This window comes from Myodes glareolus, chromosome 7, assembly GCF_982192425.1.
Source record: "Myodes glareolus chromosome 7, mMyoGla1.1, whole genome shotgun sequence".
NCBI classification, from domain to species: Eukaryota; Metazoa; Chordata; class Mammalia; order Rodentia; family Cricetidae; genus Myodes; species Myodes glareolus.
This window is the reverse complement of record NC_142032.1, coordinates 4,502,039-4,528,977: the sequence shown is the minus strand read 5'-3', so window position 1 is coordinate 4,528,977 and position 26,939 is coordinate 4,502,039. Positions and strand designations below refer to the sequence as shown.

Here is a 26,939-nt window from a genome sequence, read left to right as displayed (position 1 = left end):
TTCTAATTAATAGTTTCTGTGTGATTATTTCAGGTCTGGCTAAACGAGCAGCCTGTCTGCACAGCTGAGCCATGCGATGGCCTCCCTCCTTCCTTGGTTGGGGTCAGAGCTATGACTAAACCCTGGGTTTCTTACTCTCAGCTCACTCTTGCTTTCTTTCCCTAATGGCCACCTGTCACAGAGCCACAACTTGGGGGCAACAGGGCCGTGCATACCTGCTGCCATTTAACCTTTACAATTATTTGGCTCATAATGTCTTACAGTCTGAGAGCCTCTGGTCTAAACCGTTGAGACCACCATGCCCTGCCCAGTATCTCCTGTAGGACAGAACAGGTCATCCTGCTGCCTGAGCCCAGCCACTGAGCAAGAGTGAGCAGGAAGGAGAGCCGAGGGCTCAGGAGCCTTCAGCCCAAGCTTTAAGATACACACTGAACAAATCCAACAGAAACATCTCTCAGATAGATGATATCACCCCACACCAACTGGCTGAGTATTCTGGTATATTCCATAGCAACAACCTGTTCTCTGGACAATGACGTGGACTTAACTTGAGACAGATATCAGGCTGTGGAAACAGAGAAGGGGCAGCAAAAGCCTTGTGCTGGATTGTCCCCTTCTTCCTACTCAGCCTGGTGAGGCTCTTCCATGAAGAACAGCCAGCTTCGTGTTTTTTTCCAGTGTTGAGGAAATCGTTTCCACAACACTGAAGCAGCTGCTGGTAAATATAGAAAGTTGGTGATGGGGCCGGGATGATTGTTGGCATCAGAAATAGGTGGCTATGGAGCGGCATCAGGGAAGTAAAGTCCACTGACAACCGGCCAAAGGAAAAACAATGACTAGACAGGGAAAGGAAACAAGACCGCAAAGCCCAGACTGGGGCACTTCTACCTCAGGACCTTACTCTTGATGCCAAGAGCCAGGACTGAGTAGGGATTCTGGTGCTCACAGCAAGTGAAACCAACACCCGAGTCCACACCTGGCTCCATTTTTTATATCATTTTGTCCAAAGGTCCTAAAAGCCCTGGACAATGGGGGTCCTGCCTGTTTGCCTTCATTCTTTTTGGCTGAGGATCACAGACACCTGGGCCAGGGAAGGGTTTAAGTTGATGAAAAAGACATATGGCTCTCGGGAGGGATGAGTGAGTCTGTCAAGATCTTTCTCTGGAAAAGAAGGCTGAGTACATGAGGACATAGAGAACCACAGGAAACCAAACTGCAAAGGATCCTCCCCCACCCCGTCCCAGACCTGCTGCTCTCCACACACCTAGGCTAACTCAGGAAGGTGGGCGCTTCCTGGCACACAGACAAGGACCCCTTCCTAGACCTTTAGATTTTTTTTTTTTGAAATGCATCAGTGCTGAATGCGATGGTGGCAAACACGGAGCTTGGGGGCCAAGAGCATCCTTGTAGGAAGGATTGTTTCCTGGCAGTAGATTCTGCACCTACTGAATCAGAAATCTGAAAGTGAGATCCAGGAGGAAGCATGGATCGATCTGCCCCTTTCCCAAATCCATGGCTGCATACTTTGATATTTAACCCATTAAGTTTAAGGAGGATCATCTGTGTGGCTAAGGACTGGGACTGTCCATTGGAGCCTAGGAAGGTCTCCGTGTGTTTGTTTCTGTATAGAAAGGCTGCTGGTTTTTACATGTGAATTTTGTATCCACTTTGCAGAATGTAGCATTCATTCTAGGAGGTCCCTGATACACACCATCACACCATCCTTGAACACTACACTTGGTTTCTTTTCCTGTTTGACTATCTCGCCTTGTTGCTCCATCTACGATTTTCAGCATATAGCAAACGGGAGCAGAAACAACCAACAGCTCTACCCTGTTCCTAATTTTAACGAGACAACTTCAATTTTTTTCTCCAGTTAGGATGATACTGTGTTTATATTTATGGGTTTGTTTATATTGCCTTTATCATATTGAAGTATCATTCCTCCAACCCTACTCTAGCTAGGACTTTTATCAAGAGGATGTTGAATTTTGTCAAAATCTTTTTCTGCATCTATTGAGATGATCATGTGATTTTTATCTTTAAGTTCATTTTTATGATTTATTATAGCATTGAAACTTTTGCTCAGCTATGTTTCAGAAAGATCGCAGGAATATTTTTAGAATAAGAATAATAAAAATAAATATTAATTTTCATAAAAAATTATCAAATATGTTTATGGCTAGGTTGCTATCAATAGAAAATCAAGATTTAGGAGACCCTATAAGACATCCTATTGATAGACGGTCCATTGAGGTACTTCATCCCTGACCAGCACTCAAGGGGAAAAACACAAATTAAAGTTCCAAGGTTTGGCTAACACAAGGTTCTGAGTTTTTAATAAATTCTATTCTTCCAATAGAGCACAGATTTCCCAATCTTCTGAAATAAAATGGTGACAGAAGATTCGAAAGAAAGTTATTCTGAGAGAGAGAGAGAGAGAGAGAGAGAGAGAGAGAGAGAGAGAGAGAGGATTATGCACGAGGGAGGGGTCTGGTAGATCTCTTCATGAGAACAGCTGCCGGGAACACTGACTGCCTCTGCACAGAGGACAGCCAGCTCCCATTGGCTAAGGTGCTGCACCACCAAGGGGTCCTAGTGTCCGAAATCACCCTTCTCAGGCCTGTAGCGACTAAGCACATCTTGGTTTCTAATCTGGCCCTCAGAGGTCCTGTGCTGGTAATTTTTTATTTTTGTTTTGCCAACTTGACACAGCTGGATCCATCTGTGAAGAAGAAACCTCAGCTGAGAAATAGCTTCCATCAGACTGGCTTGTGGGCAAGTCTGTGGGACATTTTCCTGATTACTGGATTGATGTGGGAGAACCCGACCTACATGGGTGGTACCACTAGATGGCTTTGCCCATGGGCTGTAAGCCAGTAAGCAGTGCCCCGCCATGGTCTCTGCTCCAGTTCCTGCCTCCAGGTTCCTGCCTCGAGCTCCCGCCCGGGTTTCCCTCAACAGTGGCTCTGACCTGTCTCCTGAAGCCGCCTTTACTCATGGTGTGTATCACAGTAACAGAAAGTGAACTAACGCAGGTTCTTTTACTGGAGAAACACAGATTAAAATAGTCTAGATTTTCCTTCTGTTCTTTATCGTCAGAGCTGAGCCGGAATTTCAACATCCTTAAGGTGTCTGGAAATTTTCCCTGACCCAAGAGTCTCCACCATCATTTATCTCGTCTGTCTATCCAGTGGGTATTGCTGGATTCTGACCTTCACCTCCACCCAAGCGACGGGACATTGCCAGGTCCCAAATTAGACACCTGGGGGTTGACAAATAAGTCCTGGTCCAAGTCTATGTTTCTTATTTAAACCACTGACTCCATAGTTTCCCTTTTCCATGTCTTAGCAGGTGCCATGGGTACGGGATCAACATGGGCAACGGCATGAGAGCTAGGCATGGTGGTGTTGCCTACGTGACCATGGCTGAGAGGTAGGAGATGAGAGCTGGGCATGGTGGTGTTGCCTGTGCCACCACAGCTGAGAGGCAGAAGCAGGAAGAACTACCTAGACTCCGAGAGTTCCAGGCCAGCCTGGGCTACACAGCAAGACCCAGTCTCAGAAACAAACCAAACTGAACAAATAAGAGCACAACCCAGAATGAAAAGCTACCAGTTTGTTAAACTAAGCGCTATCCGGGGATTATTTTCAGGATCATAATTGTTTATGGACGTATGTGTGCGAATGTGTAAGTTTACCTGTACCATGTGCATGCAGGTCCCCACGGGGACCAACTGGTGTCAGATCCCCTGGAACTGGAGTTGCAAATGGTTATGAGTTGCCTCTAAGGGTGCTGGGAATGGAACTAGGGTCTTCTGCAAGTGTAGCAAGCTGGCTTAGCTGCTGAGCCATCTTCCTAATCCAGGAAATTATTTTTTAAGTGGTCCTAAACTTCTAGACATCATGTTGTCATTAGGCAGAAAAGTGCCATGAGATTTGAAGACACATAACTCTATGGAAAGGGGGGCTCGGGGCTATTAATGACTTAATCACAGAAGCTAAAAATGACACAGAATGATTGTGAAAGGCTTAGGTGTTGTCTGACTGTACAACCTTGAACCAGACCTTCCAGAACGGCCCCCTGCTGTGGTCAGCTCTTCCCTCTGCTGTCTTGATAGCCACGGTGGAAACATCACAAGCCAGGGCAGTCTCTGACTGGCTATTTTAAGTGGAGTTTTTATTGTCTTTGGAAAACAATACAGGACAGCAAGCACACTTCGGTGGCCTATGACAGCAACGCATCGCCAGCCTTTATCTGGGCAGTTGAGGGCAGCTGTGGCAGTGGCCACCGCTAAGTCCTCAAAGTTGGAATTGGCACGGACATGCCAGCCCATCCTTCTTCCCTGTGACAGATGCTTATGAACTTGGGGTTACTTTGGTCAGGGTTTTCATAAATAGGGAAAAATTGTGCCTGCCAGGCTTCCAGTTCAGACCCCTTAAGCCAGTGTTCACAGACATGGCTTCTCAAGGTGACTTTAGCCAGTGTTAGGTGTGGTTCTTTGTATTTATAGGATCAGGCGTCCTTCTGCTCCATTAATTTAAGGATCCATTAAGGAGCCGAGTCGGGGAGTGGATCAGTAGGCAGAGTACAAGCTGTGCAAGCAAGAAGACCCGAGTTCAAGTCTTGACACCCGTGCAGAAAGCAGGGTGTGTTGGCATAGAAAGGTGGATGCCCCACCCACGCTCACTGCTCAGAAAACTAGCCTAAACAGTGAGAGTCACAGCCTACCCAGTAAGAGATCCTGTCTCCAAAAAAAAGGTAGTTAGTTCCCAAGGGACAACACTGAAGGCTGATCTATGGCTCTGCATGTCCACACACACACACACACACACACACACACACACACACGTCTTCCTGTACATGAACATAAAACCTCCAACACACATACACATTTTCACACATATGAACATGAACCACCTACATGTATACATCTTCACACACATGAACATGCACACACACATACATCCTCACAAATGTGAACATAAAACCCCAACACATACAAACATGCACACACATGCATATATCACACACATATACATCATACAATATACCATACATACATGCATGAATACACCACACATGTACATATATACAATGTACAGATACCACACACACATGGGCATACACCACACATACATACATGCACCATATACACACATATACCACACATAAACATACATACAAACACACCACATATACACTTGCATATACAACACATACATACTTGCATACACCAATACACATGCATACACTACATACACACACACATATGCATGCACCACACATACCATACATTCATTCAAATACATCTAAAAAATAAAAATAAAGTGAAGGTTGGAGTTAGTTTTATAGAGAAAAAGCTTTGGTTCAATTTCCAGTTAACTTGCTGAGGGTTTCTCTGCAGCAGACCCTGCCTAAAGAGGACAACAAGGGCTTTCTCTCGATGAAGTCACTGCTACCTTGGGAGAAGCAGGAACGCATCAGAGAATTAAGATGAGTCCCTGGTGTACTGACATGCCCACAGTTTCTCAGTTTGGGTAAGTGAATCCTAGCAATACAACATGCTGGATACATAGTGAAGATTTTAAGTGGTATCGAGACTGGTCTCGGTGGAGTATTGGTTGGATGGCTAAATGAATGGCCTCCTGGACCTTTCTCTACCATGCCAATTCATTCATCCTGATCATTTTGTCACGGGCATCTCTGGTAACCACAATGGCCAGTGTCTCCCCAGCCCTGATTTCCGACTCAGTATAACTGACTTTGAATTTCAACATCACCATTACTGCCTTCATCTTTTGAGAACAGTGTTCTCATCTACTAATGCCCTGGGTGACAATCCTGAGGAGTGGCAGGGAGCCAGTCCCCTCAAGACCTCCCTAGACCTGGACACATCCCAAGGTCCCTTTGCAGAACCCTGAACAACAAAGCCTGCTCTGCTTCAGTGAGCCCTGCTTTCTAATAAAGACTCCGCCCAAGCAGCATCTCATTGGATCTTCCAGAGGACCCTGGAGGAGCTGTCTGCAGGTCTGCAGACAGAGGAACTGGAGTCTGAGACATCAAACAGTGCACATGAAGCTATGTGGGAAGAAGGAGGCAGAGCCAATATTCAAACCCAGGCACCAGGAATGGAGGCATTCAACTCTTCACCACCACACTGGATGTGTGTGTGTGTGCGCGCACAAGTGTGTGCATGTGTGCAAGTGTGTGTGCATGATGTGTGAGAGCGCATGAACATGTATGCATGTACGAGTGAGTGCATATACGTGTGTATATGTGCATGTGTTCATGTATGTGTGTGCACAAGTGCATGTGAACATGTGTGTGTATTTGTGCATGTGGGTTTGTGTGCATGCATGAGCATGTGCATGAGTACATGTATGATATATGTGTGTATGTGGGGGCTCAGGTATCCATGTAAACAAGTGGAAGCTAGAGGAGGATACCCATGCCCTGCTCTAACAGCCTTGACGTTACTCCCTGGAGGCAGGGTCTCTCATGGAACCTGAGGCTAGGCTGCTGGCCAGCACTGGTGCTAAAGACACATGTGTGTGACCATGCCCAGGTTTCTATGTGGGTTCTGGGGATTTGAACTCAGGCCCTCCTGTCTGTGTGGTATTATATGCTGAGCCATCTCACTGAGCCACCATGTTTGTTGGTAGAAAAATGTCACGTGAATGAATAAGGCATCTGTCGTGAAAAACAGATGACAAAGGGCCAATCTACAAAAGTGGATACATGCCACAAAAATTAAGAAGTCATTGCCTGCACAGTAACCTGTTACTGGGACTGTACGTTATAACTGGCCAGGATTCTGAAGCGGTTACTCATGGAATCCTGTGGAGGCCTACTATCCATCCATCCATGGGTGGAGGCTGCCAGTGAGCGGCAAAGCCAGGAGCCTGCCCAGGTAAGAGTTTGCCATTGCCTCTATCATTAGGTGCTGCAGAAGACAAGTCCCTCGCAACCTGCACATGCTTGCAGAGGGAACATAAATAGAACTGAAATTTATCTCACAACTATGAAAAGATGTACCCATGAGAAAAGTCAAGGAACGGAGAATGTCTCCCTCCTCTGGAAAGCAAAGGCATCACTCCATCTGAACTGATTTCAATCCTGTCCAATCAGAGCCTGCCCTGCTACCTGGCGGCGTTCCAACTGCAAGGGGAATAAAGTTGCTATAGACAGAGGTCTATGTAGAGGAGGGGAAACAGAAAGACATGCTTGGATGCGTTTGTGTGGGCACTTCTCATGCCAATCCACCAAACCCACGCACAATCAGACTCCAGTCAGACATCCTCTGAGGTGGGAGGCTGAGTGCAGACAGCAGCCACTCCTGCTTGGGTACCTGAAATAGCAATGCTCTGCCCCCCTCTAGCTCTTTAAGCGTGAGAATCTAGTCCCTTACCTGCTAGTGAACTCAGGAGGATGGAGTGGCAACAGGCTTCGAGGACAGGACTATTCTGTCCATCAATGCTTTTAAAAAGCATGAACCTCTTAGTGCAAGAGTTTAATTATAATGCCCTACAGTCCTGTAGGGACCTTTCATTATCGCCTCCATTTGAGTTCATGTAGAGTGCTTGGAGCTAATTTGGGGCAACGAAGTAGCATTCCTGGCATACCGTAAGCACTACATGAATACTCAGAAAACAAATCGGAGCTCAGGGTAAGAATACAGAAAGAAGCACTGAAGGAGGGGAGGGCTGGGGTTGTAGTTCAGTGGGTAAAGTGCTCCCTTTGCGAGCATCAAGACCTGAGTTCAACTCCCCGGAGTCCATGTAAAAGAGGCTGGGTGTGGTGGTAGGGGCTTACAATCCCAGAGAGAGATTCTGATTCAAAAAACAAGTTAGGCAGCACCTAAGGAATGACAGTTGAGGCTGTCCTCTGGCTTCTATGTGCACATGTACACACATGTACTTGCACACACATGTGCACATGTACATAAGACACAGAGAAGCACAGAGGTCGGAATGGCACAGATGGGAGAGACACAGAGCAGTTGGGCAGAAATGCTGCCTCTCTTTATTCAGTAAACAGGGGACAGATTATTTTGAATAATTTTATTGCCTCTGTGGCTTCCTTTTCCCCCTGCTCGCCTCTGCCAGGCTCCTGTGGTCTTTGCTTCCCACTGAGCCATGAGGAAACACAGCCGCAGGATACACAGAGCAGCTGGGACAGCTCAGAGGCTCCAGCCTGAAGGCCAGAGGGGCCATGGCTCGCTGGTGGAGCTCAGGGGCTGTGAACGCTAACGAGGGGACTTTCACACCAACAGAGTCAGGCTCTGCTTCTCAGGAAGCCTCTTGCCAAGTGTAAAACGTCTTTTTTCTCTTTAAAGATAGAAATGGCTGTCAGAGCAGAACAGTTTTGAAGTTGAGGCAATTCTTGGAGAACTACAAATAGCAACCAAATGTGGTCCAATTACGTGCCAGCGACGTTCAGAAAGTTGCTGACAATTCCCAGTACTCTAGAATTGTGGGCCTGCTTAGACTGGGGACTTAGCATGTTTATAACCAGATACGAGCTTTCCTTCGTAGATGCCATCACGGCCTAGCCATACCTTTTGGTCTAAACAGATAAGAACTTCTTAAAAACAAAAATGTTTTGGATGAAACAGTTGCACTGGGGTGGGATTTCATTCAGTGGAAGCAGAGGATAAAATCTGAGCCAACGATTTGTGCATAAGCAATTATGGTTAAAGCTAGTGAAACTACCTGGCAGGGGTGAGAAGGTAACGCGGAGCTCGCAACAATCCCGCTTAGGAGTTTAGTGTGTGTGTGTGTGTGTGTGTGTACCGGCCTGGTGAGGTCAGTGTGCAGAGAGAGAGCGAGAGAGAGCGAGAGCTTGAAGGTGGTGTGTCCAGTTTTTAAAGGCTGCCTAGTGCAGGCACACAGAGGAATGACGTGGCTGCATCATACACAGATGACGGAACTCATGCATGCGTGCAAGGGCTCACGCAGCTGCATCATATGTAGATGATGCAACCATGCTACATGTGGGTTATGTAGGGTCCTTTAAGATTCCCGGGGCCATTAGGCACTTCTGCATGAGGGCTTGTCTGCACATGCGTGGCCTTGGAGACCAGAAGTGTCAGCCATGTTGTGTGGCTGAATCATTACAGCTGGTACTAAAACACAGTATTTTTTTAGCTGGTTACTGTGGGGCCCAGAACAGCGTGGTCACACGGCTGCCATGACACTTAATAAAACTCAGCTGAAAAGCAGGCCTGCGTTTCCTGATTTACTGGCAGGCTGCACTGGGTTCCAGGAAAATCCATAAGCTGACACCAGCCAGGGAGGGCCAGCATCTAAGGGGAACATCCCAACATCCCAACAGATGGCCAGACGAAGTTGTGGACCGCTCGCTGTCTGTGCAGTCAGGCAGATGTAAGGTCCATGCTCGAGCTTGAATAGAGGTTCTTTGCTTTCACATACAGGATTCGGTCTCCATGGTGGTCTGTGGAGGCATCTGTGATCTGGGCATAAGTTACATTTTGATACTTAATTTTTATGAGCACATCATAAGTACCTAGCTGTGAGCCCTGTGAGATACAACAACACCAGCATAGCAAGACAAGCCCATGAGCACAAGAGAGGCATGGCTGTTGTAGGAGTAACCAGCTGTACTTTGGAATTGGTTTCAAAGTCCATGCCACAGGAGGCAACACATATCTGGTTTGGAATATTCCTTAACACTATGTGAATATATGTTGCCGTGACTGGTTTAATAAAGAAGCTGACTGGCCAGTAGCAGAACAGGCTAAGGTTAGACAGGAGAGCCAAACTGAAAATGTTGGGAGGAAGAAGGGCAGAGTCTGAAATCATGAGCAGACAGACACAGAGAGAAGCAAGATGGACATGCCATACTGAAAACAGGTACTGAGCCACGTAGCAAAGCCATAGATAAAACATACGGATTAATTTAAATGTAAGAGTTAGCTAGTAATAAGCCTGAGCTATTGGCTAAGCATTTGTAATTAATATTAAGCCTTGGTGTGTTTATTTGGGAGTTGTTGTGGGAACTTCCACCAACAGCCTGGTACTATAAATCTGCCTGAGAAATCATGGCTGGGAGCTCATAGGCTCCATGGGAGAATTACTAATACTATCCTGGTAAATGGACACAGTACCACATTGATTTTTACACTTGTATCTCTACACACATAGATTAGTGCAGTGTTTGGGCCTTATCAGAGAGGTTTCTCTGTGCAGCAGACATCAGTTAAAGCAGAAACTCACACATTGGTCCAAAGGCACGGACTAAATGTCTGTGGGGTGTTCAGTCATCAGTGGATACCTACATCACACTTCTTCCCAGGAAGGGCGATGATAAGGGCAAAAGCATTAAGTTAGGAGGGGAGGATGTAGGGGGAGTTACAAAAAGGCATGGAGAGGCGAATATGATCAATTTTCATATGCTAGATATGAAATTCTCAAGGGAATAATAAAAATACTGTATTTTCCTAAAAGGAAGAAAAGTAATCTGCCCAATGTGGTAGGTGCATGCCTGTAATCCCAGCATTTGGAAGATGGAAGCAAGAAATCAGGAATTCAAGAGCATCCTTGGTTACATAGGGAGTTCAAGACCAGCCTGGGCTTACTCGAGGCCCTGTCTCAAGCATATATATACACACACACATATATATATATCATTTTGGTAGAGCCATGACCACACGATGGAGCATGTTCCCAAACTGCATGGCTTGAGGTGAGTGGAAGCCATTTAGAAGAATCTGCTTCTGTTTCCTTAACTAAACAATTGAGAGTACTTGATAAAGCAAACGAGAAAACAAACATACAGGTATCAGAAGACTGGCATCTGCCCTCACCTGTCAGTAGAGGGTTGAGTGACCTTGAGTATGACCTTGAGCCTCAATTTCCTACCTAGCAAAACAGGTTGACCTACAGGACCTCCCCAGTGCATCATGGGAGCACAGCCTCTCCCACGTCATCAGGGGAAGCCCTCTGAAGCTTTTACTAACGTGTTTTCCATCTAAGCCCTTCTAGAGGATGGGGTGAGCAGTTCCCCCCAAGGTGGCTCAACAGTGGCCAACTGTTCCTCTTAAGCAGAGTAGTGAGAGCCCTGAGAGACCTGAAGCTGCAAATACCATAGCTCTAAGCAGGTCTTAGAACTGTCTACTGGGTTCCTTACCACGCTGCTGCCCCCTCGTGGTAGGTCACAGGAACACACCGGTTCAGTCTCTTGTCATGTGGACATACAGTATTTCTCCTTTCCTCCCAATGCTCAAATCTAGCCCCTGCGAGTGGTCAGAACATTCTTACTTGTAGTAAAGAGAAAGATTTCCACAGTAATGGGAAGATTTGGGCTCGCTGCTATACACCGTGTAGGAGTCATCCAGAATAGAAGATGGTGACCTTACTCTTAGGTACTAGGACTCAGAGAGCTAGAGGAAGGGGAGAGGGGATATTTATTCCAAGTCTCCCTTGGGCTGTCAAAAATCCATAGACACGAAGGCATATACTGGGCTCATTTCCTGATGCCCCGGGGAAGAGCTGAAACGACTTCCTAGTTCAGTCCCCAGGGCCAGAATATATTGACGATGATAGTTACTAATTGATCCGTCCAACATTGTGCCCAGCGTATTCAGAAAGAGTCTATTATGGGGTGTTCTCCCTGGATTCCCATAGATGAAATCTTATCATAGAGAATTTCAGATCCCCTGATAAACGTATACTTACGTAGGTGTTGCCTTCTACCCAAGTCTTCTCTGACTGCCCCACATAAAGAAAGCCTTATCTTATACACTGGCTTTCTTCACGGATTAGGTATTTTCTGTGGGAATCTGTCTACATTCTTTCACTAGGAAGCAAACCTCCTGAGGGTGAGAGAATTCATTTGGCCCAAGGTTATATCTTCAGCATGAAGGATGACATACATTTTGGGTAGTCAGTGAAGATCAAATAAATGTAAAGTTTCATAACTATTTCCCCAGCTGGCTGTCAAAATGGACAGCCTGATGTCTAATTCCATTTGAGTCTTTTTGATACAGTGACGATGCTGCTCTCTTCCTGGGTTTCAGTAAACACCACACGATGTTTTTCCATATGGGGAAAATGCCCTAGATAGGACTACACTTGGTGCCAGTGAATAGGACTTTTCCAAAGGAAGGCATCTTCCTGAGCCACCTTTGAACCACAACGGCGTTTCTGGGAGTGGTCGCGGTACACTTACTGCTGGAGCAGGTGGCTTCCTTAGGGCTGGAAGACATCGGCTGCGCACAGAGCTGACAAAGGCAGTCTCTCCCATTGAATGTGACTCGGTCTCCGGGTGGGAATGGGCGTCTGGAGACAGAAAGACATTTGCCCTCAAAGTCATTCCAGCGATTTCATTCCCTTTTCTTACTCCTTGCCCGCTCCCCCTCTGGTACAAATTGATTTCTTGGAGGCGCACCAGCCTGAATGTTTGAAATGTAGCCATGCCTAAGCCTGCCAGCTGGTCACGGGCCAAACAAATACACGTGCTTCATTATGAGGTGAAGAGGCTCCCTGACTGGAAAGTAGCGTGATTTAGTTCCACTCTACAGTGTGTGTGTGTGTGTGTGTGGGGGGGGGGTTTTGGCACAAATCGCCTCAGGGCCCACAGAGTAATGACTTCCATAAGGAGATTCTTCATGAAAAAAAAACCAAAAACCAAAAACCAAAACCTGTTTTAAATGCCACAATTCCCACTGAAGTCCGGCACACATCCCTAAGAGGAATGCTGACAGGAAGAGCAGGAGCCTTTTTGGTCCCCTGTGGGTTTTGGTAACTAAACTGAGTTAGACTTTGTCCTCTTTGGACTTCTGAACTTGCAAAGTAGTGGGGACCCCAGTCTCTCATAAGCTACAGGTGATAGGCCAGGCCGCTATAAACGTCTGTTTGAGAATCAGCAGCCTGGAGAGACTGCTCAGTGGTTAAGGGCACTTGGCCCTGCAGAGGACCCGGGTTCCTGGTATCCACACAGAGGCTCAGAGCCATCTATAACTCCAGTTTCAGGGGATTCGCTGCCTTTCCTGACCTCCCTAGGCCCCAGGCATGCATACAGCAGGCCTACTTTCAGGTAAAGCATTCATACACATAAAATAGAACAAAGTTAAAACTCAGTTGCAGTCTCCTTTCAAACAGACAAGTTCCTTCCCCACTAGGCTCATCAGTAAGAGCACACAGCACACCTTCTGCAGGAATGTCGGGTCTCCGTGCTTGTTACTCGCAATGAGTCGGTTTACCAATCGCTCTTCATCAACGTGAGCTTTCTAATGTGGGAGCTGGTCAATCAGGAAATGTGGAACTCACCAGACCAGACAACATGAACGAGCCAGGAGCTGCCAGTCTGGTGCAAAACCAAGCCTTCTGACCCTCCGCACATTCACAGCCCCTTAACTCCTATCTCCAAGGCCTACCACTGGTAATTAAGCGTAATAAACACTCACAGGTACATCTGGACTTAATACCACCAACATGATTGATACCGGTCATCAAGGGTATCAGGGGATATTATAGTCTCAGGCCTTCAAATGTTGAAAGTCCTCAGGAGATCAGTGTCCCCCTCTCTGAAGTGGTACTGTCTGTTTGCATGGGACAGATAAAGAGAGGGCACAGGCAGGGACAGCCTTTGTCAGCCCGACTTAGAACTGTGTTAATAATTAAAACTATACTCTGGTGCTGAGTGACCTCTTGCTGCACTTCATTTGCTAACCCTGAACCGGCCTCTTGTCCATTCGGTGCGGAGAGTAAGGGCCCGTAAACCCAACACAACAAACACGGGCTCTTTGGTCTGCACTCAGGGATAGGACCTGGATGAGGCAAGCAAGATTCTAGGGGCAAGAACAGGGGCTCACTGTCTATGGCTGAGTCGCTCTTGTGAGGCCCTGACAACAAGCATGCCTTCGCATGCAGTACCCTTGGAGTCTGGCTGACCTGGCCTGAGTCTGGACCCCATTTCCATGGTACCAGAGGGTCAGAGTCATCTTCTTTTTATAATGTGCGACTCCCGAAACACAAGAACAGCACACTCCGCCCCCGTGTCAGCTTCCTTCCCTCAGACCAATCATTTTCATACATGTCATCATGTGCTCTACAGATGCCCAGCAATCAGCAGCCGGCACAACTTTCCCTAAAACATCCACCAGGAGAGTCTCTTTAGGTTTCGTAGACCGTTGGTCTCTGCTATGAATCCTCAACCCTGCCATTGTACCTGACAGGAGTTCAAACCCCTATGTGAAAAAATAGCCAATAAAACTGTCTTTAAAATAAAAACCTATAGCCAGGCACAGGATGCATGCTTTCAACCCCAGCATGTGAAAGGTAGAGATAGGCAGATCTTGTTGAGTTTGAGGCCAGCCTGGTTTACATGGTGAGTTCCAGGACAGTCAGAGCTATATAATGAGACACTGTTCAAAAAACAAAGCAAACAACATCCCCCCTGCAAAAAAACCTAAAGACTAATGATTTGGCCCACGAGCCACTGCCAGACTACAGTAAAGATAGCATTTCATCTTCAGATAGAGGCAGTCCTGCTACATTGGCTAGACTGGTCTTGAATGCCTGGGCTCCAGCCAGCCTCCCCCTCCCCGCTCTGAGTGCTGAGACTACCGGTATATACGTCCATGCCCAGCTAGAAGAGGCCTTCTGAAGCATGCCCACCTAGTCACTGGCATTTCCGGGTGAGCATTTTCCTTCCAAGCAACTGTTCCTGTCCCTTCCCCACTGTGTAGTCCAGGTCCCCCCCACTGTGTAGTCAAGGTCCCCCCCACTGTGTAGTCCAGGTCCTTTTGGGAATGAGGTTTTGCCACTTAACAGCTATCACATGGCTGTACGGAGGATACGGATAAAGTTTTCCAACTGTACTGTGCTTTAACCGAGAATGAACAGACAGCAAGGAGAGACATGCTGGGAAGGGGTTACTTTAAGACCTTGCACCACTCAGGACCAGAGGCGGCTGTCAGAAGCTTCAGCGGCTAAAACCTGCATTTTTCTGTTGGAGGGAGCCAGAGGCTGGGGAAAGATGGCCACTTACTTGCAGATGGTACAGGCAAAGCAGTTGGGATGGTAGGTCTTGCCCAGGGCAGTGACCACCTCGCCCTCCACAAACTCCCCGCAGCCATGGCACCGGGTCCCGTACATCCTCTGGTAGTCCAGGGTACACAGATAGTCCCCGTTCTTTATGAAGAAGCCTCCTTGGGCCAGGTCGCAGCCGCACACTGTAGAAAGACAAGTTTACAACTGGTCAGCGCCTGCCAAATTTCTGGGCAGCATTTGCCGTCTGCCAGATGCTGGTGGCTCCCTGTGCTCTCGGCAGTTTGGGGACAGGGGAGGGGACTGGTACAAAGAGTTATTTATTATCGGGCTCTGCCTTTCTGCTGTCCCCTCCCCTAGGAGCTATGCAATATCTCATGCAAGTAAAATCCACTGGCTGCGTCGTCGTGGCCCCAGTGGTGTGTCTAAGACTCAGCAGCAATAAGTCAGTCTTTGATGGAAAGGTATGCTGCCTTTGGGCTCTCAGATGCCAGCCAAGGTGTCCCTGGCAGCGCTATTAGGAAAGGTGCCCACAGCTTGTCCATACAGCTACCTGATTTGGGCCAAGATCGTTGAGTAATAAATTCCTCCTGCAGCAACTGCGACAGCTGAAGTTTCCAGGGACTGGGTGCTCACACTTTGGAAATACTTCCCCAAAGCAGCCAGGGCTAGAGCTGGCTCTTCATACGGCAAACAGGACGTACCAATCATGTGTGTGTCATTGGGGGAGTGAAAACGGGCAAGCCAGAGAGGGACGGACAGGGGACAAGTCCAACAGAAAACTGTCACTCGTGATCTCAGAACACGTAAAGAGAATCTTTGATGTGTCTGGGTTTAGGCGACCCTTTCCAGACTGTATAGATGTGGATCACAGAATGTGGTGGAGAAAGTGGGGATGCCAGGGACCTGGTACAGTCTGCACGCTCAGACAAAACCCAAGCAGGTCACAACTTGTCCACAAATAAAGCCTGGAGCAGCTCCCTGATAACGGTAATCTCCTGTCAGATGCCAGGGAAGCGACAGCTAATGCTAGGCCGCTCCAACCTTAGCCTCTGTATTCCAAGGTTAGGTGACCGCCAGACAAGGAAGGGCCGCCTCAGGAAAGCATCTAGAACCCTTTCTGGTCTTCTGAGAAGCAGCTAGAGCGGACCCTCAGGCCAGCAGAGACTGAGCGGGGTACTGAGTTGCTCTCCTAGGGACCTGCAAGAACACAGTTCTGGTGGTTCATTAATAGTCTTAAAAGGAGTGGGGTCGTATAACTGAAGGTGGGGTTGCAAGAAGAAATTAGACACAATGAAACTTTTCTGAACATGAGGGAGAGGCCGGTGGGTCTGTGCGTTCAAGCCCAGCCTGGTCGACAGAATGAGTTCCAGGACAGCTAGGGCTACACAGAGATCCCACCCCACCCCTGCCTCATGTGTGTGCGTGTGCACACACACGCACACACATTTCTGAACATGTAAGGACCAAAAATTATTCAAATCAAATATGCAGTGAGCCTGAGTCTGAGGTGCCAGTCACCCATGGTGCAGTGAGAGACTCCCCTGTGACCTTGAGTCTGAACAACATACATTGCACTTTGTCCTGTGTTTGCCGTCAGTCACACAGGACAAACGCATGCAGCGGGACCCAGCTCCATTCAGTTCACAGCTACCGTGTGTTAGCGATTGCAGTGCTTGTTTGTTTTTACTGTACATACAATGCTTTCTGCTCTTACAGAAACAATGGTTTAATAATGAAAGACAAAGAAAGACTTTTTCCTAATGCATGTAAGTATTGAACTAGTATATCTTTGGATCAAGCCATTTTAGATTGAGTGCTTGATTTTTTTTTAATTCCTGATTCAGTTGCTGACTTGATTTTCACAAAGAGCAACTACTAAATGAATTTTGGCTTGACATTAGGACAGAATTCCAATAACTTCTGAAATGGCTTTAAATGCACTTCTGCCATTTTGTACCATGCACTGATGCAGTGTGGCATTCTCGGCACTGATGATTATAAAATCAAAATATTGATGAACTCTGAGGAACACTGAAGACACTTGTTGTACTGCAGCTCAAATATTCAGCCAATATTTAATTCTTTATGTAAAAAATAAACAAGCATACTATTCTATTAGTATACACATTCACTTTAGGCTTCAATGTATGGTAAAAAAAATATGTGTAACAATTGTTTTTAAATATATTTCTTTATTATTAATTATCAGTAAATGATTTATAAACTTATTTTAAATACTTAGCTACCCAGAGTACTATAAAAATTTCATAGGCATTAAGTATTTCGAGTAGAAAAAGGTTAAGAACCCTGATCTAATAAGTAGTGTAGCAGAGTGAGGTCATGACCTCAGTGACTCCCCCCACCCCTATCAGTAGAACTCTGAGGAGCCAGGGTGACACCGAAACCACAAACAGCTTTCCATGAGGACTCACTGGTCCGTCTTTAGACCAACTCTGTAGCTCTGGCTTCCTTCTTAAAAACTGTAACTAAGTAACCTCAGCTGATGGACAAAGACCATTTGCTGGAAACCAGCCACCCTATAAATAATGCTGTGACCATCTTCTCAGAAAGGCTTTCTCCTCCCGGAACTGTCGGCATCTCTTCCTGCATCCGAGGTCCTCACACTGAGAGCTCAAGGACTAGCCTAGTCCTGACCACAGATTCTTATGGCAGAGACAATCCTCGGGGAGTGGGGTAGCTGGTGTCATCACCGAACACTCAGAAAGCCCTTCAGAGATTTTATAGCTATGCACCTTCGGGAGCACTTTACGGCCATGAGTCTTTATCTATACTCCTTTGGATACTTTCTTCAGGAACCTGCAAGCATGTATCTAATATAATACAGAGAAGAACACAGTATAATTAACTTGAATACTGCCTCATACTTGGCAAGTTCCCACCAACTTCCCTCCTGGGAGTCATGGCAATTCTGATGACTCACTGGTCCCTTTAAGCCTATTTCTCACAGCTGTGAGAAGTGGCAAACGACGATGTCATTGCCTCTGTTCTCCTCCAGTCACCTGGGCTGGGAATAAAAGTCCCAGCTACTTCACGAGCAGACCAAGGTGACCTTCATGCTGACACAGACCACACAGCCCCTCTCGGAGCTAACCCGAACCCTTTAAAAGTCCTTTCTGCTTACTGCTCCCTTGGGGTGCCTCTGTGTGGGCTTCTCTGTCGGGCTCACGTGGCTTTGTGACATAGACACAAGCTCTCTCTAATCAAACTGTGATTTCGAGAACCTAACATAGCCTTACAAAATGACTTTGCAACACAGTTGAGAGACGACAAACTGTGCCCTGTTAAGGACTTGATTTGACTTTTCTCTGAAATTCAGAGCCAAGCTGGCTTACCCAACAACTCCAGCATTATTTATGGTGGTTTAGATGATGAGACAAATGGTTTAAAGGGGCAAGAGTCTACAGCACACACACCAGGGAGTGGCAGGAAAAGTCCACGCAGCAGAAGCTACTTAGCATCACGGCGTCACCTAAGACTAGAATGGCGGTGAAGTAATGGAGTCTCTTTTTTTATCTCCTCCTCAAGGACCCTAAGCACAGGGAACTCCCAGACACCATTTCCTTCCCCCATATGACACAAGGCCTCCCTGAGAACAGACCTCCTTCAACTCTGATTCTTGAGCAAAGGATTCCCAATCAGTGGTCTCTATTTAGAGCAGTGATTCTCAGCCTCCCCAACACTGTGACTCTTTAATAAAGTTCCTCTTGTGGTGACCCCCAACCACAAAATTATTTTCATTGCTGCTTTATAGCTATAATTTTCCTATGGTTATGAATCATAATGTAAATATCTGATATTCAGGATCTCTTTTGACCATGGCTGTAACTGAGCAGGCACAGACATCATGTCTACCGAAAATGCAGCCTCTGCTAGCTTCCCTGTCCCCTGGGCTCCTCTGTGGTACTTCCACCCACTAACCCTGGCTCCCTGTCAATCTCTAGCAGCATCCACGATCTCAAACCAGCATTTTCAAACAGCCAGGCTACTTCCCCAGTGCACATCTCTGGGATCTGATCCTATCCTAACTTCTTGCTTTAGCATTGCCCTCCTGCATGGAAGCAATTTTATTAAAACAGTGCTTCTGTTGCCAGGAAAAGAATTCACTGAAAACCGGCAACAGCCTGAATTCCCATCAGCAGAGCAAACAGACGAATCAATCATGGTTTGGTGAGTCAGAGGGTTGGCACTATAGTGGGTTAGACCAATCATCGCTGGTGATTTATCACTCAGTGAGAAGGAAGATTACAGAGTGAAGAACATTAGGAACTCAATGCTGAGAGACCTCTACATGTGCTTTTATAAACGAGAGGGGGGGGGGAGAGGGGGGGGAGGGAGAGAGAGAGAGAAGGAGAGAGAGAGAGAGAGAGCTCACAAAATGGGACTATTAAAGTTGACTGTCTCAGGAAGGTGAAGAATTAATTTTTACACACCTGCCAATCGGCACATTTTAAAAAATTCCTATTAGTTGTGAAAACATGTACAGAACATCTGAGTCACCATTTCAGTCATTTTTAAGTCAACAGTTCAGTAGCGCATGCGCATCCACACGGTGTGATAGCTGATAGTTCAGGGGCACATGTGCATCCACATGGTTTGGCAGCAGACAGTTCAGGGCTTGTGTGCATCCACACGGTTGTGGGTGGACAGTTCAATGGCATGCAAACACACAGATGTGGTAGCATGCACCATCCATCCACAGAATTTGGGAAAAGGAGCTCTTTTTGACAGGCTGAAACTCCGTGTCCATGAAGCAAGAACTACTTTCCCAGATCTTGGCAGTTTCCTGGACAGGGACACGCGCATTCTGCTTCCTGCCTTGGCGAACAGACTTGCTCAAAGCAACCACTGTTGTCAGTGAAAGCTCACAGTTAAGATAACAATGCATTAAGAACTCAGACTGGGGGCCTGGGGAGAGAGTGCAGCCATTAAGAGCACTGTCTACTCTGCTAGAGGACCCAGCTTCAACTCCCAGCACTTACACGGTACCTCACAACCATCTGTAACTACAGTTCTGGCGGCTCCAATGCTCTCTTCTGGCTTCTGCAGGCACCAGTACACATGTGACATACAAACATACATGAGGGCAAAACACCATACACATAAAGTAAAAATAAAATAATTTTTACATAATTAGAAGAAGCTGGAGTCAAGGCCTAAGAGATGGCTCAGTGGCTAAGAGCACTTACTGTTCTTTCAGGGTCTCCAAGTTTGGTTCCCAGCCCTGACATGAGGGCTGACATCATCTATAACTCCAGTTCCTGGGGACCAGATACCTTCTTCTGGTCGTCATAGGTGCTACACCCCTGTGGTGTGCATACATACACATAGGTGCTACACCCCTGTGGTGTGCATACATACACATAGGTGCTACAGCTATGTGGTGTGCATACATACACATAGGTGCTATATCCCTGTGGTGTGCATACATACACATAGGTGCTACAGCTATGTGGTGTGCATACATACACATAGGTGCTACAGCTATGTGGTGTGCATACATACACATAGGTGCTACACCCCTGTGGTGCACATACATACACATAGGTGCTATATCCCTGTGGTCTGCATACATACACATAGGTGCTACAGCTATGTGGTGTGCATACATACACATAGGTGCTATATCCCTGTGGTGCACATACATACACATAGGTGCTATATCCCTGTAGTGCACATACATACACATAGATGCTATATCCCTGTGGTCTGCATACATACACATAGGTGCTACAGCTATGTGGTGTGCATACATACACATAGGTGCTATATCCCTGTGGTGCACATACATACACATAGGTGCTACAGCTATGTGGTGTGCATACATACACATAGATGCTATATCCCTGTGGTGTGCATACATACACATAGGTGCTACACCCCTGTGGTACACATACATACACACAGGCAAACACTCATACACATAAAGTAAAAATAAATAAATCTTTTAAAAAAATAACTACCAAAACTTGGTCACAAAGGAAAGGGAAGACGTCCCATTCAGTGTCAACTGGGACATTAACTGGCAGCTCATAGCGTCATCTCGTCACCCAGGAACCAGGCGTGTGTTTGACAAGCTCTTTCTTGCTGATTAAAGGCTCCAAATTTGGATTCTGATGCCTTTTCTGTCCAGGGCAATTCAGTCAGACTCTGCTCAGCGCCCCCAACCCACATTCCCCGGCAGCCTCTGTCTGACCGTCTGTCTGGAAGGCCCTCTGTGCCTTTACCGTGCAGGTCCCTCACTGATGAAGAGTGTGTGTCCTTGACACGCTCATCCTGAGTTTGCAGGCGCCCACAGACACTGCACGCTGACTCAGCTGTTGTTCTTTTTTATCAGAGTTTCTGAAAGTGAGTACTAAATGGATTTCAGTAGAACTTTAAAACATTTTTATTACTTGATTATTAAAAAAATGTGTGTACACCAAGTGTGTGTATGCGTGTGTGTGTGTGTGCGCACATACACAGATGCTAAGTGTGTGGGTATTCACAGAGGTTAGAAGAGAGTCTGGTCCCTTGGATCCGGCGCTCCAGGCAATTGGGAGCCTCCTGATGGGGATGCTGGGCACTGAACACGCGTCCTCTGGGAGGGCACAAGGGCCTTTAACTGTTGGGCCATCTCTCCACACACATTATTATTGTTTCATTTATTTTGTGTGCATGTGTATGTACACACCACAACATGTGTGCAGGTCAGCAATTTGGGAGAGCTGGCTCTCTCCCTCCCCCAGATCCTGAGTCATCTCACTGCCTTTAGATATTCTGTCCTAAGGAGCTCTTGTGCTTTAGCACACACGTTTCCCATCTTCATGATCACAATAATTTCAGTTGGTGAGGCTAAATTCAAATGGAAATATGTATACTAGTCTAACTTTGACATAATTCCAAGGAAAACTACAGATTCCTCTCATTAAAAGCCCAGGCTGCCAGCACAAAGGCCCACGCCTTCTTTTCCAGGATCAATTATTAAAACGTTCCTTACTCTAATGCCACTGAATAATCCTGCCCGGCTTCACCACCCCGAAGCCTGGCTACAAACATCCCTGTGCCTTGTTGATGTTACATTCGTGAATTCACCCTCTACAAACCGACGAGGAAAATTTACTGGTTAAATGGGGGAGTCGCACATCCAAGAATTTTTACATGAAAGTTGTGAAATTAGTAAGAGGCTCGTTTTTTAGAAGCTTAAATCTTAAAATAACAAATGAACAAGAGCTGCCTGGGCTGTAAAAATACCCTAGAACAGGAGAGGAACAAAGTGTGGAGGTGGCAGGGTGTGTGTGTGGGGGGGGAGCAGAGCAGCGCATCCGCGGCCTGAGCTGAGCTGCCGAAGCGTCTCCCACCTTCTTAAGGCCGCAGCTCACGCGATGCCACAACAAACCCAGCCCCGTGATGTTTCACCTGCCAATCAATACTTCATACTGAAATTGTTTTGTCAAAGGGGCCAGACTTTAACCTGCCTGAAGGTGAGTGCAGGGGCGTCAGGCCAAAGACCTTTCCTCTGTCTGCAGCTGGAGGCTGCCTCTCTCTGCAGGCTGCTGACTGCAGAGAGCCTGGCCAGCTCAGAGCAGTGACAGGAGACCTGGAAACATGATCCTTAGGAATGTTAATGGGGACCAGCAGCCTTTGGTGGGTCCTCTCTTTACTTTCTAGGGAAGATGCCGGCCGTCAGTCATCACAGGACAGGGCACGAAGGGTTGGGACTGTAGCTCAGCTGCAGAACACTTGCCTAGTATATGTAAGGCCTTAGGTTCAATGCCCAGTGCTGCCCCATCCAGCTAAGGTACAACAAGAGACCTTGTGTCAAAGGAATAAGATGGACGGTGATGGAGCGGGACCCCAGGCATCCTCCTCTGGTCTCTGAAGTGTGTGCCAGCGAGCCCGATGATGCTCCTGTCCCTGCTTTCATGGTCCTGGGGTCACAGGCAGGCAAGTTCATGTGGGTGCTGAGGGTTCAACGTCAGGCCCTCAGCCGCAGAAACATCTTCCCAGCTCCTCCAGTGATGTCTTTACATTTATTTTCCTCACCGTTTCCCTTTATCAAGACGATAAAGGCTGCGTCTTGCAATCGTCCCCACCACTCAGACGTCCGTCAGTGTTGGATACAAAGCGGTGTGCTTGAAGTGGCCTCAGAAAGTAGCTCAGAAGGGCCGTTGCTGTAGTTCAGCGCTCAAAATAGCGGAACAACACTCGCCAACAACGATGTGCGGGGGCCGCTTCTGCCAGAAATAACTCTTGCAAATGCTTGGACTCAGATGCTAAGCCTCAAAACTGGATCGTAATGGCTTTTCATGGGCTTCTAAATGCAAATCAGAATCCATGATCATTTATGGGAGGGAAGATATGTACAAGGCCAACCAGATAGTAGAATGGGCTCCAAAGTAATGCTTTTGGGGGTTAATAGATAACGCAGAATTTGGATATATGATCTTAAGAGGCCTGGTGAGAAGGGGTGCTTTCGGAACCTCTGTTCAATAAATCTAAATCATTGACAACACAGTATCTTAGAACATGTTGTAAAATTTCATGTGCAAACAAACTTGCTTACGAGCGGCTCAAGAAACAAAGGTGCCATCCAGAATTCTAACACAAACATGAAAATATTTCACCATAGCAGGAATTACCTTAACATAAAGCTTTCAGGCTGAAAATAAGCACAGGAGAAGCCCAAATGAGGTGGGCTACAGCCCACTGTACGGTGCTTACTTCACAAACACTGAAGGAGAGACAGAGAGGGCAAGAGAGGGAGGGAGGGAGAGGGACGCTATCTGTGCTTGAAATGACCGGCTTTGCTGATGCTCAGGATTTAAATTTCACTGGACCAGCAGGTAAATGCCATTAAAGTCTGGTCTCTCCTTTTCTTTTCCCTTTCCTGGCCCCGCGACTGAGCTGCTGCATTTCTGCCTCCTCTGAAATCTGTGCACCAAAGAGAAAGCTGCAGAGGAAGTTCCGTATGGGTCTGAGAACTAACCCCACAACAGATGTAAGGCCGCAGACACATGCCATTTGTACCAGCAAGAAGTGGTCCCCACAGGGTCTATCAGACCTCCCTATAAGCTCCATTACATGCTAAGAGGGAGGGCTTAGCTCTGCTTCCCTGGCCCTTCCCCAGCATTGCCCTTCTCTCCAGGCCAGCCCATCCGCTCTGCATTAATTCTGCTCTTCCCTGTGGACCCTACTGGCCCCACCCAGTCTCTGCTCTCCCCCCTGTGGACCCTACTGGCCCCACCCAGTCTCAAGCATGGCGGTTCATGCCCACCACCCTGGCACTCAGGAATACGAGGCAGGAAGGGAGCCAGGGGACAGGCTTAGTGGGCACATAATGAATTCCAGATCAGTCTGGGCTACAGAGTAAGACCCTGCCCACCCCGCAAAAAAAAAAAAAAAACAAAAAACAAAAAAAACCCACAAACGTTCATCAATTTAATCACTTTCCAGATTTCCATTTCATAGATTAAATATAAGTGTAGCTATCTCTTAAATAATTAATGGAAATTTACTTTAAATAAAACTAACTAAACAAACTAAACAGATGTACTTAGCCTGTATAATCAAGTCTCCTCCCTTCTTCCAGTTTTTACAGCTGCCACGCCATAAAAAGCCTTGTATTCGGTAAGTGCATATTTCCATATGGAATGCCGCCTGATGCCATCTTAGGAACACTTCACCAACCTTCAAACAGCGAAAAGTCCTGTTGGCGATGGGACACTCTCCTTACGCCCTTTCCATGGAACCTGATCTTTTCATAAAAAGACATTCCAACTCACTGCCTTACAGGTCATACTTTCTCATGGGTTTGAACACTTCAAGGGGTTTGTGTGTGCGTACGCATGTGCTCACGTATACCTGAATGTATGCAAGCAGTGTCTGTGTGTGTGGCTGTGTGTGCATGCACACATGCCTAGGCCGGAAGACCCGGAACGCTCTGCTCTGTCACACACTCTCTTACCCTTCTGAGCCGCATGTCTCGCTGTGTCTGAAGCTGGGCTGGCGGTCAGTGAGCCCCAGGGACCCTCTGCCTCTCGCTTACAGAGCCCTGGAGCCACTGCCTTAGCATTTCTGTTGTGTGATGAGCATCATGATCAGAATCGAGCTGGGGAGGAAAGGGTTTGTTTCCTCTTAGAATTCATGGAACACTGCATCACTAAGGTAAGTCAGGGCAGGATCCTGGAGACAGAAATGCAGAAGGCATGGCGGGATGCCTTATAGGCTTGCTTCTCATGTTTGCTCAGCCTGCTTTCTTATCACCCCAGGACCACCTGCCCAGTGTGGAGCTGGTATCACCATCGTGGTTGGGCCTTTTTCGCATCAATCATCAGCAAGACAATCCTCCACAGACACGGCTATAGCCTATAGGATGATTCTATGGCGGTATTTTCTCAGTTAAGAAACCTTCTTCTCAAATAACCCTGGCGTAAGTCAAGTTAACAAAAACACTAGTCAGCATAGCTACAAGCACACGTGGCCCACATCGAGACTTTTCTGTGGGTGCTGGGATCTGAACTCAGGCCCCCACATTCATGCAGCAAGCACCCTTATTCACTGAGCAATCTCTCCAGCCCCTCAGAAGGAATCTTTGATGTGACGGACTCTGCTGATTATAGAAAAAAAGAATGGATTTTTCTTAAAAGCTATCAAAATATCATTTTTTTCACTCCCTCTAACCCATAGCCAAGTGACAATTGTCTGCTGGAATGCGGTTCTATGGGAGGGTGTCTGCCAGCGCTAACCCAGAAGAGCTCACGTGATATGATATCTCCCACAGACGATCAGTGTTCAGAAGTCTCAAATGATGTAACTAAAAATAACATAGAAAACTAGTTCCATTCCTTTGAAAAGAAATAAAGCTTTTATAATTAATGTGCCATCTTTTATCTTTAATTCTTATGATGTTTAGTGTGTGTGTCACAGCACATGCGTGGAGGGCAGAATACATCTTTCAGGAGTTGGTTCTCTCGGACACCACGTGGGTCCGAAGACTCTAACTCAGGATGTCCTGCTCTGTGACAAGCGTCCTTACCCACTGAGCCATCTCACAAGCCTGAAAACGCCATCTTTTAAATGATAAGAAAACACTATGGCTTCCTTCATTCCTATTTGAAATTTTGCGCCAAAATCGATGTCTTATAAACCATAGCCCACCTCTGTCCTCTATGTCTCCTGCCACACTGAGCACAGCCCCTTTCTGGTCCTGGAGGGTTATTAAGTTGTAAGGGAACATGCACACTTTGTGGACACCTCTTGTCCCCTTAGCAATATTCCAGACCACTGAGTTCTGCATGCACTGAGAGGGTGCGTGTGTCTCTCCCTCGCCTGTACCCGCCCTGCATCCAGCCCTGGTTTACTCATCACCGGCTCCTTCCCGCCAGATCCCCAGTTTTCCCAGGCTTATTGTACCATATACATCTGTTGGGGTTGGATGTGAAATGTATCTGAACCCTTGCGGCTGCTGGTGGTGTTTTCTAAGACTGTGGGACCTCTAATGAGGTCCAGCCTTGCTAGAGGAAGTGAATTTCTAAGGAGGGGCATCGAGGTTGTATAGCTTGGGTGCACATCTTGTCTGGTTTCTATGGATACTGAACGTAGCTGCCCCATGCTCCTGCCGCCTTCCCTTTTTGTCAGGTACTGGGTGATGACAACTGAAAAGTAACTACTACCGTGACCTTTGACCCCTGTAGCCCTGAACTCTGACCTGTTGGCTGTGAGATGTTCTGCATTTCACAGGCCCAGGATGTGAAGATCTCACATGTCAATATTCCCAGGCTTACTTATGTAGAAATGAAGTCACTTTTAGTAAAAAAGACAAAAAAAGTAAATCTGCAGTGATATTTCATTTTGTATTTTAATAAATAAAACTTGTCTGAAGATCAGAGAGTAACACAGCTCCACTGGTCAGCCTTACAGACC

At 46.9% G+C, this 26,939-nt stretch overlaps 1 protein-coding gene across 6 annotated transcripts in view; it reads right to left on the bottom strand.

The window, feature by feature from the left end:
• Positions 1-26,939, bottom strand: part of Ablim1 (actin binding LIM protein 1) — a 285,120-nt gene that overhangs the window by 96,717 nt on the left and 161,464 nt on the right. For all 6 annotated transcript variants that reach the window (XM_085694144.2, XM_085694146.2, XM_085694145.2 and 3 more), the window contains exons 3-4: positions 15,016-15,199; positions 12,193-12,302 (exon numbers count right to left, since the gene is read on the bottom strand). In XM_085694144.2, coding sequence (XP_085550270.2) covers positions 12,193-12,302; positions 15,016-15,199 — 294 coding nt within the window. The remainder of the gene's footprint in view (positions 1-12,192; positions 12,303-15,015; positions 15,200-26,939) is intronic.